This window comes from Nyctibius grandis, chromosome 1 (genome assembly GCF_013368605.1).
Source record: "Nyctibius grandis isolate bNycGra1 chromosome 1, bNycGra1.pri, whole genome shotgun sequence".
In the NCBI taxonomy this organism is placed as follows: domain Eukaryota; kingdom Metazoa; phylum Chordata; class Aves; order Nyctibiiformes; family Nyctibiidae; genus Nyctibius; species Nyctibius grandis.
In genome coordinates, this window is record NC_090658.1 from 31,478,518 (window position 1) to 31,490,953 (window position 12,436).

At 41.2% G+C, this 12,436-nt stretch overlaps 1 protein-coding gene across 4 annotated transcripts in view; it reads left to right on the forward strand.

Annotated features, from left to right (window-relative positions):
* TTC7A (tetratricopeptide repeat domain 7A) overlaps window positions 1-12,436 on the forward strand; it is a 189,829-nt gene that overhangs the window by 143,765 nt on the left and 33,628 nt on the right. For 3 of the 4 annotated variants that reach the window (XM_068423941.1, XM_068424014.1, XM_068424179.1), the window contains exon 19: window positions 5,503-5,705. In XM_068423941.1, the coding sequence (XP_068280042.1) occupies window positions 5,503-5,705 (203 nt within the window). Of the gene's footprint in view, window positions 1-5,502; window positions 5,706-9,544; window positions 9,621-12,436 lie in introns of those variants that run through there. The other variant, XM_068424103.1, reaches the window with a different exon arrangement.

The window sequence follows — 12,436 nt, forward strand, 5'->3', positions numbered from 1 at the left end:
GCAGCAGCTAGCAATGCTCTTTGTTAAGCAGTCTGTAGATGCTTTGCTGAGAGATGGAGAGAAACCTGTTGCACTGCCAGTGGTACCCATAGAATGACAGAGGGTACCAAATACTAGCATTTCTTCAGCTGCATATTAACTTTTGGGCAAGTGATAAAGTGTACACAGTCACGAGGAAGGAAGCAGAACATTTATTCATACCAGAGACAGAAAATAGGAATTTTACTTGACTGTGCTGGAATATGAAGACTTAGAAGTCCTTTCTTTGACTATAGCCAGTAATACGTGTTTTGAGAGAGGGTAAAAGAAAACCCAAAAGGTGCCCTTCCAACGGAAGCATTTTTGTGTCACCCTTATCGGTGGTGGCCTTATTGCCTAGAAGATGGTGGCTTGCTTCTCCCAGTTGGGAAAGAGCTGTTTCCTCACCAGTGAGCAGTGCCCCACTTCACATAAAGGAACCAGCTATCTTGTAGTATTTCAAGTGATGTTTTGACTGCACTGTTTAGTATAGAAGGTAGCTTGTGATAGTTCTATGTTGCTTCCAGAAATTTTCACTCTAATGCTGCATTTGTAAATAAGCTTAGTGGCCATTTTAGCCCCTGTGACACCCGAAGCTTGGAAATTTAAAGTAGGTCCCTGGGCTCCAGTTATCTACCAGTTTGCGTGCAAAGACGGCTTCTGAGAATGTAGATCTGTTGCCTCTTTCAAAAGAGCAAGCAGCTGAGCTCAGGTGTATGGGAACATGTGGCAGTTTCTGTTCTTCATTTCTGTATCAAAGCTTTGCATCAAATGAAATGATTGCACTCAGGATACGGCTTGAGGAATCTTCCATCTAATCTGCCTGTGAATTGTCAAGCTGCTGCGTGCAGGGTAGTGTCATAATATAGAAAAATGACTAAACCGTCACCTGCCAGAAAGGAAAGGCAGTGGGGGAACCCTTTGTCACGGTAATAGCTCTGTATACATTGCTGAAGGCAGAGCTGTCTCAGAGGAGTGGGTCTTTCCAGCTGGTTAAGGGCTGCTGCAGAAACAAGCATTAATAGCTCCTGAAGGCAGATGATGTGGAACAGAAATCACATCCCTACACATCCCCGCAGGTGCTCTCACCTTCTTAAAGTATGAAGGGCTGCTCCCCACTGTACCATCCTGCTGGTCACTGGCTGCATTGCCCTGGCTATATTGCTATGCAGGAGCATTTTTGGGGTGGACAAGAGTAGCCAAGTGCTTTAGATCCAGCAGGCACGCACAGCTGAGTGATGTGGAGCAGTCTGCTTGTGGGAGTTAAGTGCTGCGTCTTGGATAACACCGAACGTGATTCGCAAGAAATGAAATTTTAATTCTTGGGTTATTCACATCGCAGAAATACATTTAAAATCCATTTGTTTTTTTGGCTAGAATTACAGTTGTTGCTGCTTCTGTGGTGACAAGCACAATCTCTCTTGACACTGCTTTGAAACACTTAGGAAGCGGGGAATAGAGTCAGCGTTCAAGGTGATGGCAGGCAACTTTGTTCCTCAGACTAGCACTGTGATGCAGACATGAGTAGATTACACTGTTGTTACTCCTCTGATGGACTCTCTAACAGAGGTCTGTCAAGTAATTTATCTTGGAGATGAAAAAAGGAGCCTGACTGCAGGAGGCCCAGCTTTGTCAGTGTTCTGGGAAATGCTCTCGGTCTGTGCGTTTGTTACTGGTCTTTGGAGAGTGAGTTGATGATACCCTTCTGGCAATTCTCACTTGATTAAGGATCTTCACTGTAGATGAGCTTAAGTGCTAGCAGAAACAGCTGGAAGAACTAGGAGCTCATATTAGGAGTTAACGATAATCTGAGTGGAGATGCGTGCTGCTCTCAGGGACCGGGCCCAGCATTAAGACTGGTGTGTCAGTGGAAGTCTAGTTGCAAGTCAAGAGAGAGGCAGGCAATAGCCACAAGAGATGACAGTTGTTCGGAAGAACAGCAGAGTAGGCTGGATACTACTGCAAGAGAGCAAGGATGGGAAGCATAAGGTGGATATGGGAAAGAAATGAATCAAGCTAGGCTGGACCTTGGAGTCAGCTGCATAGCTGCTTGTGGTCTCAGTGGGTGAAGACTCAAGCTTCAGCTAGTGAATGAAAGGAGACAGTGCATGGTTCATCCCATCTTTGCCCATCCATGCAGTGCACTGTCTCAGCCCATACCTATAGGTAAAAATGCTGAAATATTTCCTAATAATCACTCACACTCAGAGTTTCTAGCATTACTCCAGAGATGCTAATAGAGGAGGTGGTACATCCAGGATGATAATCTCTCTTTGCCTAGTAGCATTCAGAGAGCCTTTGGTGATACTTGGTTCAAAACAGAAAGTAATTTGTTTTCTTTTTATGAAGTATGGTGTTAAGTGAGAGCAAGGAAGCTTGCAAACAGGCATTTGGCTTCAAAGCTGTGAGAAATGTCAGTGTCCAAGACACAATGTAGTCCAATAGTTGGAAGTTCATAAATGGTTTCCCTGAAGCATTGAACCTTTCACAGGATAAGAATTACAGATCTTCTCTACCTGTGTCAGCCTGAGGAGATAACCCTCTTCTTTGGAGTGGAATTGGGTGCCCCATCTCTATAATAGGGACTTCCTTGTGAGGGCTGCTAATTTGATTAGATGCTTATTTACAGCATGATTAGGTGATATGCTGAATAATCCAGTGGACAGGAAGCTGCTGACCCAGGTAACGCAAAGGCAGGTGTTTCAGTACTTTCAGTACCATAGAGGAGGCAGTAGTATTACCATGATAAATTTAATGAGTCCTTGTTTTTGGGTTTGATTTCTGCCTCTAGCTGTGTTTTTATACCATGTTGCATAAATGTGTCTTGTTAATCTGTAAATAAAATGAGTATGTAATAGAAGTGAAAAATGAGTTTACAGAAAACACATTTTAATGCAGGCCTAAATGATTTCCCTTAATGTCTATTTTTAGCTGGGTGGGTGCACTCCTTTCCTTTCATAACCCAAAGGCACCTCTCTCATTCTTTTTTTTATGCAAATTAGGCCTCCCACACCATTAAATCATTTTTTTATTGACTATTGAGCCTGCAAAGAAATGGACTGAACTTTAATATGCTACATTACCATACCATAAAATACAATTCGTAGATCTTATTTAGATTCTGTGTAGCTGCACTTCCTCTAAATAATTGTTATTACTGAAGAAGATCTACAGGCACTGTTGAAAGAAAGAATAAGTACTCTCCATTTTGTATGGATTAAAACACCGGCTGCGCGTGATTTCACATCTAAACCCCCTTGCTCCTGATTCTTTCTGAAACTGAACCCGGTCTCATTATGCTGTTAGTTGCTAATAGAGCTTTTAATACGGCAGTATCGAGAACTTCTGCTGACTTCAAACAGTGCCAGGATTTCACCCCTTCTTTTGTGCCGCAAAGTTTGTGCTAACTTTGCAAATGAAGTGTTTATGTTCAGGCTGTGAATCGTCACTTTGCACATCCCCATCCTCATTATTGTCACATGCACAGCGTCAACTACTATGCAGCACTTGGCAGGAAAATGCTCCATTCCTTGGAAGTGCAAGCAAAATACTGTCCTCCCACAAACATTTGAATAAGGCTGCGCACGTACTCAGCTTGACAAGGTACATGGCCTTGCTTTCTGTTATTATAGATAGCTGCAGCCTCTTGGAGCCAAGAGAAGGATGCATGCTGAGATTTTGCAATGATTAACCAGAGAGAAATGTATATGAGTCACTCTTAAAGAGTATAGCTCTTACCAAGGAACTAATGTTTTTGCTTCATGTTGACAGCCCTTGGAGAATGACATTTATCTGTAGTGCAACCTAGGGATGGCTAAGAAATATTCGAGCATTTTCTCGACAGGTCTCACTCTCTTCTGGAAGGACCCCTTCAGACGTGGAAGGTGTTCAGCCATGCTGTCACTTTCAGTACACAGTCATTTTCAGTGCCAATAGAAGTGCTATTTGTGGTCACCGTCTCGTGTCAAGATAGGCCAAGGAGGGCCTTTTCATGGTCAAGCAGAACTGCCTTTGAGATGCCCTTCTGCTCACCTCTACCCAGCAAGCTCCTTGTTAGCATGCCAAGTCCCACAGTCATCTGGGTCTCCCAGTGTTTTGAAACTGGCTGAGTTTCAAAGCTATTTAAGATGAATTTTCAGGGTAATTTCCCCCCCCCCCGAGACTTCCTGAGAATATTCACTGCCTTTAAAAGTCAGGGCATTTAAGGTTGTACCTAATTTCAGAATTATTTATCTAAATCTGGAGCCTGAAGTAGTCATTTCAAATTGGACTCTTGAACTGTCAATACTGCATTAATACATCCATTAAGAAAAAAATTAGACTTTGAGCTTTTGCTGTGATAATGTGTAGAACACAAACAGGTTATGGACCAAAAAGCAATGGCTGCTGTGTGAAGAATTATTTTATATACATACGTGCATACATACATACATGCATACGTATGTATCTCTCTAAAAACACAGTTTCCGTTTTCAGTTACTTGTGGCAGTGAAAACTGAGTATCACTTTTGAAGCCTTTTGCAAGGATTTAATGCATTATAAATCTAGAATTAGAATAGACTATTTCAGTTGGAAGGGACCTACAATGATCAGCTAGTCAAACACAATGATCATCTAGTCCACCGATGATCTAGTCCAGATCCTGAGAAATGTTAAATTTTAACCATGAGATATGTTATGAAATTTATGTTTAACATGAGAAATTATTTGATTCAAATTGAGTCAAGCACATTAGTATGCCTGCTACATTTTTTTTCTTAAGAAAACCACTAAGATAGTTGCTGATAGTTGAAGAAGTAAATGACTAAGCAGTCTCTTCCAAGAGCTCTCTTTTGTTTTTCTATAGAGTATGTATGAGGAAGTAAATGTGTGAATACACAATATGAATAAGTTTCTGTGATAAAAGCCTTTTGATTTTAATAGTCTCTGAAAAGTTAAGAAACAGCTATCTCATAAACTAGACAAATAAGCAGAGAGAAAAACTTTTAATCGTCTTTTAAAATGTGGAAATACTCTTTTAAATAAGTTATCTAATGTTCAGCTCAGTCAGATGTATCCTATTACTCTGACATGTTTAAAGTTCTCAGTAGACAGTGATGGCTTATTCTGTTCTTTCTTTCCCCAGATTATTTGGAAATACATATGATGGCTCCAAGTGGCTACCAGCCCTGCTTCCTTAGGGCTCAGTTCAGCACTGTTTACATTCCTGATTGAGGAATCCTTAAGGCCGTCCTCTGTCAGGACAACACCTAAAGATGTCCATGAACATCTGTACGGAGCCTTTAGCACTAAAAAAGATCCGTTCAGTGAATCAGCTCGTGATAATAAGCACTAACCATAGTAGTAAGCACTGTGCAGGATCATGGCCTCATGTTTTAATATGCTTAAGGGAGATGATATGTAATTAATGTGAAGAAAGGTCTCTGAATTATTTCAACTAATGGTAGGGTGGTTTTTGGTTTTTGTTTTTGTTTATTTTTTTAGCTGAACTCTTCATGGAACAACGGCATCTCAAAGAAGCGGGCTTTTGTATCCAGGAGGCAGCTAGTCTTTTCCCCACATCTCATGCTGTACTGTACATGCGTGGGAGGCTTGCAGAGATGAAAGGCAATTTGGAGGAGGCTAGGCAATTGTATGATGAAGCGCTCACAGTGAATCCAGCTGGAGTGGAAATTATGCACAGCCTGGTGAGTTTGCAGGGGCTCAGCTCCATTATAGTATTTATGTTCCTGATTAACTGTAATAAGAGGGGAGAGGGCTCATGCTTGCTCTGGATGCCATTGTCTTCATAATCCTGAGAGCAAGTGGCTGTTCCAAGAATAAATTGGGTAGCTTGAACCTCTATTTTAAGACTGGATTGAATGTTTTTAACTAATTAGGACTTATGTCAAAAGCAAATATTTTAATTGACAAAGGCTGATAGTTTTGGAAGTCAATTCACTGCTTCGTCTTTCCTGCTTTTCCTACTAACTGTTACACATTTTAAATAAGCAGTACACTGATGTTTGAAAGATCTGAACTAAATAACTGTAGAATATAGATATACATGGGGTTTGCAAACCTTGGGCTGGAGTCTTGTGTCTACTCAAATCAAGCTAAACTGTGCATTTACGACAAAATTAATCTGTTACTATCTTAAGCTGCAGCTTAGCTCCAGCCTTCTGTAGGCGAAGTGACTCCACATTTGTGGTTTTTTTTGGTAACACTCCCATCCAGGAAGTATTTTTTCTGTTGCACCATCCCCAAAACAAACTTACTTACAGACACAGGGCCTAGACCTTAATAATAATAATAATAATAATAATAATAATAATAATAATAATAATACAGGGAGCTTTGTGGAAGACCAAAACCCACTTCTCTTATGAAATCAGAACAGTTAATCATATTTCATCAATTATGTGTCTTGTTAACTGTAGCCCTTACTAGGTCTCTCTGGGATTTTAGAAGTCTTTCTTGAGTAATTTCATTTTTACAGGAATTCTGTATCCGTGTGACCACTTTGTGTCTTTGCTAGTAGATTTGTATTTCCTGGCATAAATCTGGTCCTGATGAGATTTGCAGGCAACTCCAAAACTGAAAGGATATCAGCGCATAACAGGACAAACATAAAGTGAAGCTATAACTGAGAGAAAATAGCGGAATCTACGGGCAAGGGATGAGATATTCGGTAATAACGAATGTTCAGTGCAAAACCAGCAAATGAATAGCTAGTGCATATGTCAGGAGAAGGTTACAAAACAGCTATGCACATATCAGGCTTATATGAGGCAATAATGTTACTTTGTTGCTGTGATCCATCCTTTACAAAAGCAGTCAGTAAGAAACTGGCAAGATAGAATGACGTTCTTTGCTTAGTGTCATGATTTCAGACAAGTCACTGATATCAGAGCAGCCATCGAGTTAGATGCCAACATGATACTAATAGCTTTCATTTTTGTCGTATTTTATGGACAGAACCACATACTGTGTCCTCCCATTTCAGTTGCTTAAAATTTTCTGAAACTAGTCATTTGGAATAAAAATTTCTGAGATGCCCATCTGCTCTGGCCCAGTTTACTCTTGGAAAATGTCACCCAACATGGCTTAACTTTCTGAAAACAAGGCTAAAGAAAGGACATTAAATGCTTCTGTGACGTCTTCTTTACTGTGCCTTAGTGTCTCCAGGTTTTGTCAGGAATGGGTGATCTTTGTAACATATTAATGTGCTTTTTACCCTCCTTAAGAAATTCCTTCCTAGGTTATCCAAGCTATAACCTTTAAAAAACACATTTTATACGTGCTTAGTAGATACGTATTTCTGAAACCTCTAAGGAGTCTGTGAATGCTCGTTTCCCTCAAACCCCAGTAAGCTCCATCATCTCTTAGTCAAGGATAGGAGTAAAATTTAGGAGAGGTGAAAAAGACAGTGAGATGTGGAATTTGGGGGCAGAGACTCAGTCCATAAGTAAGTAGGGAAGAGGAAAGATAAACTCAATTACAAAGTGAGAGGAATGAGGATAGATAGAAAATAAGATAGGTAACACTGGATAAGACTGGATAGATAAGAGGAATGAGGCTGGGTTAAGGAACCAGGCCGAGACACATAGGTTGAGGGGTGGGCATGTTGGAAAGGATGAATTAAAGGGGCCAGTCTTATGAGAGAGACAAAGGAGCATGAACATGTAAGAGTACTTCTACTCCATAGCCTTCAGTCATCTTAAAATTCTGAATCTTCCCATCCTGGTGCCAGCAAGTATCGGTGAAAATCACTTTGCTTAAGTGTGTGCCTCATCTCCTTTAGCTTGGCCATGCTGGCAGCCTGTGGTTTACACCTGTTAGCTATGATAGCAAAGGTCTGGTCTATCCCTGCTGATATGAATCATGGCAGTAGCTATAGGATGCCACATAATGGCATTCCTTTGTATGCTTTTCCAAAAGCTAGGAAATTGCACATAAGAAGTTACAAGCATCTGATGAGCACTACAGAAAAGCCTGTAAAGAAATTAATCATTCTGCCTTCAGAACAGAGCTGGAATAATGTGCAGTAAACAAGGCTTTTAGGGCTATGCATCAAATAAAAAGGGCAAAAATAAAATACTGAATGGCTGCTAGCTAAGTGATTTTGTCCTGTGTACTGAATGAGAGACAGTTGTCCCCATGGAGAACTTAAGACTGGGTTTATGCAATTGAGGATATAATGTAAGAAGTGGTACATTCTGCATCTCCTCGAGGCCATCAGAAGACTGGATGCCTTTCTGAAATGTATGTATTAGCCAAGTACTAGCTGTACTGCTATTAAAAATACAAGTTCTTGAGCACAGTATGTTCAGTCCCCTACCAGAGGGAAATGTATGTCTTGGGTTATGCAAGAGGGCAAACTAGATTATCAGCTAGTTCCAAGTGGCTTGAAACTATGCAAGACACATGCACAGGCAGCTGAAATTAAGATTCACATATGCTGTTTCAGTGCTGGTCTCCCCAAACATTTGAGTACATACTTTTCCCACTGTAGTAATACTATTGTGGATGTGTAATAATTTAGTGAAAGAGGATCTGGTTGTGAGAATTACTATTTGACTTAGTGCAGTTGCCATCCAACTGACCTAGTCTACTTTAAGGGAAAACTGTGCTGTAGACAGTGCTGATTCTCCCTGGTGTATCAGCATCAATTAGCAAAGTAGTCATGTCTCTTCCCCCGGGTTCGCAGAACTGGGTTGTCAAAGCTATATTTGGAAAATTCCAACCTGAGGAGCGTTGCTGGCTTTAAATGAAGGGCACAGATCTAGCAATGAATGAGTCCATTGGTTGTCAATAACTTCACTTTTACACAGGGTAGAGTCACCACCATAATAAACACAAGTTCTTTCTCTGCGTAGCTGAAAACGGTGGCGTTTTACTGTGACTGTAGGGTGTTTACAATAGCTGTCAAATCAGTGTGCTTTCCATATAAAGCACACTGCTGTGTGGAAGAGCAGCACCGTACAGCAGGACTGCAGTGCTGACTGCATCTGATGAGGTGGGTAGCACGCTCCGCTTCATAGCGGGGTCTCTTGGCAGTTGGTGTCCAATACTGTGGTAAGCAAACTGCAGGCACGTTGAAAATACCACACAGTTGACCCGGCTTCTTGCTAGCGCTTGCAGTTTGCAAGTCATGCCACAGGATCCTTAAGCCTGTATTTAGAATCCACCAATGGCCTTTACAAAGTAAATACTACTGGCTAATACCTAATCTAAGGAAGCACATTTGTGGAGGAGTTGTGCTTTCATTTGGAAAAAAACTACATAGAATCAGTTTTTGGGGCTATTGAGAGCTTACTTAGGTACCAAAGTACTCCTGGTGAGGTGTGGAGCTACTCCTTTGGTTGAACAACTGTTTGCTGTCAGAAACAATTAGCTTGGCTTGGCCCTTAGAAACTGTACGTACTGTAAGAGCACAGCTCTCTTTAGGAAATACGACTTGTTAGGGTTTTTTTGCCACATTTCTCCTTTTCTGTCTCACGCGTTTCTGTTAGCTCTGTTCTTTTCTTCTTCTTCCCTTTCACAGGCTCCTTCTGGGGCCTGCTTGCAAAGATCATAGAGCACTTCTCCCTTCCAGGGGGGCGGATGGAGTTTCCACTGAGTAAGTATCTTCACTGGTCCAGAAACAAGAGCTTAGCTCGCATCCCCTTGTCTTACACTGTGACTAGTCAGCCATGTCAGATGCTAATCTCTGACAGCACATTTCTAAACCAAATAACTACATCTTACTTCTTTCAGTATGTACCAAATTTGGTTATATAACATCATGATATACACAGCTTTGGGACAGTGATAACAAAACTGGCGTGTGCCCAACCAAGTCAGAAAATATAACGTAAGCTGGGTCAGATGACACCTCCTTGCAAAACGATACACAAATCCACCTACCTGTATGTCACTAAAGACATTGAAATTCGCTAGTTCCCAGCCCCAGTGCGTTCAGTACCATTCTCCTTTTTGATTCAGAGGAGGAGGAAATCAATGCCAGCGTGCTGGATTTGAGTCCTAAAGCTCCATATGTAATACTGCAAGATAAACTAAAAACATACTGAGATATGCAGAAGACTCCTGCCCAGCATTCATCTCACATAGCACTTTGTCGAGTTAGAGCAACTCTCAACATGTTTTAGTTCAGGGAAGAAGAAAAAGAGTTGTGTATTTAAAAGGGAAGGAAATGGCCATCCTCATGTCCGTCACTGTGCCAGTTTTAATGAAAACAACAAAAAAAATCAAAGAAAAAAAATTGCTTCTTTCATACTTGAGTCTTATTGATTGCAGTGGAAGACTGTAATGATTCCTCACTTCTCTTGAAGGCCAGGGCAAGGATGATAATGTTGTTATCAGAACGCCACGTAGCTGTCTGCACTGCTTCATCCTTATGCTTGATAGCGAAACAAAGTAAAGTATATATTGGGTTTTGTTTGGTGAGTTTTTGTGAAGGTGAAAATGGAAAGCACTCTTCATAATGTATTTCTGCGTTCTGTTGTGACCACATAAATGGGTGGAAAACAAAATCTAGTGAAAATATATTTGATTTGTTCCATAATCAAGTCAAGTAGAATACACAGGTAACACCAGTTGTGCTAATCGTAAGAGTTCTGCTTTTTCTTAGAGAGATTTGCGCCACAAAACATAAGATTGGCAGCCACACCAAGGGCTTTACGGTCATACAGTATCTTCCAAGTGAAGCTGGAAAAACAAGTTTCCCACTCACCTGAGTTTAAGTCACCTAAGCTGCACCAACAAATTGACTGCAGGCTGTTTTGTGACCCTTGTTTTCTGAGATTAGTGTAGATTTTGGCCTTTCCCTAGGAAGGCCTGGTTATTTTTTGGAGAAGTTCCTATGGTAAATGCAGTTTGGGAAGTATCAGCCACATAGCAGAATCACAGAATGCTTGAGATTGGAAGGGATCTTGGGAGATCATCTAGTCCAACCCCCTGCTCAAGCAGGTTCAGCTAGAGCATGGTACCCAGGACCGTGTCCAGCTGGGGTTTGAGTATCTCCAAGGATGCAGTGTTTTATCACCCTTACAATAAACAAAGCTTTTTTCATGTTTAAATGGAATTTCTTGTATTTCAGTTTGTGCCCATCCAGTCACTGGATACCACTGAGAAGTTTCTGGCTCCATCTTCTTTACCCCTTACCATCAGATATTTAACCATATTGATAAGGTCCTGCCTGAGACCTCTCTTCTACAGGCTGAACAGTTCCAGCTCTGTCGGCTTCTCCTTGTATGACACATGCTCCAGTCCTTTAATGACCTCAGTGGCTCTTTGCTGGACTCTCTCCAGTACCTTCCATGTTGTTCTTGTACTGGGGAGCCCAGAACTGGACACAGTATTCCAGGTGTGGCCTCATCAGTGCAGAGTAGAGAGGAAGGATCACCTCTTTCAACCAGCTGGCAACACTCCTCCTAATGCAGCCCAGGATACCGTTAGCTGCCTTTGCTGCAAGGGCACATCACTGGCTCGTGGCCAGCTTGTTGTCCACCAGGTCCTTTTCTGCAAAGCTGCTTTCCATCTAGTCATCCCCCCAAAGTGAATCTGAAGCTAATACCAGGAATTTTTTCTTCAAGTAGATACTAAACGTAACATTGGCATGACTGTACTGGGTCAGACCAGAGGTTCAACTAGTCCTTCTCTCCCAACAGCAGCATAAGGAAGTGCCTAGGAAAGAATAAGAGCAGGGCAGGCATATATGGTACTTCTAAAGTTATGACTTAGCTCAGGGACATCCTAAAGTAGACATAGATTCTGCTTGCTTAATAATTCACAATGGATTTCTCCTTTGTGAACTTGTCTTGAGTCTGTGTTAGCTTTCAGCATTCACAGTACCTTTCGGCAAGGAGACCCACAGGTCTGCTTTCTGCTGTACAAAGAATTGCCAAATTTTGTATGTTCTTGATGCAGCTCTTCCTAGGCACACTGATGCACGTTGTTCTTATTTTGGAAGACATAACACACCACTGATTCTTATTCATCCCCCTTCCCATTACTGATTTTATAAATACCTATCACCGAAGCAGTCCCGTTCCTTTGATTATTGCTGTTGCCTCTCTCTGAACTTCTTACAGTTCTTTTTAAGATGAGAAGGCTAGAGAGAATAATGCACTTACAAAAAATTAGCTTAGCTTCAAATGCAGTGTTGTAGACTCAGTGTTAAAAAAACCCTCACTGTCCCATGGTCTTCTATTCATATAATTATTACCTATATACATTTTCATACAAATACAATGTTCTATTTCAAATGTTTTGTATTAACCTGATCTCATTATCACAGCTCTGTTTCCATCTCCTCGTAGGGAGCCTCTAGCCTGTAGGGGCTAGATTTTTTCTGAACGGTCAGCATCTCTAATGAATGGATTATGATTTATAATAGCAGTGAGCAGTATAACAGTATTGTCTCGGGTCATTGCAG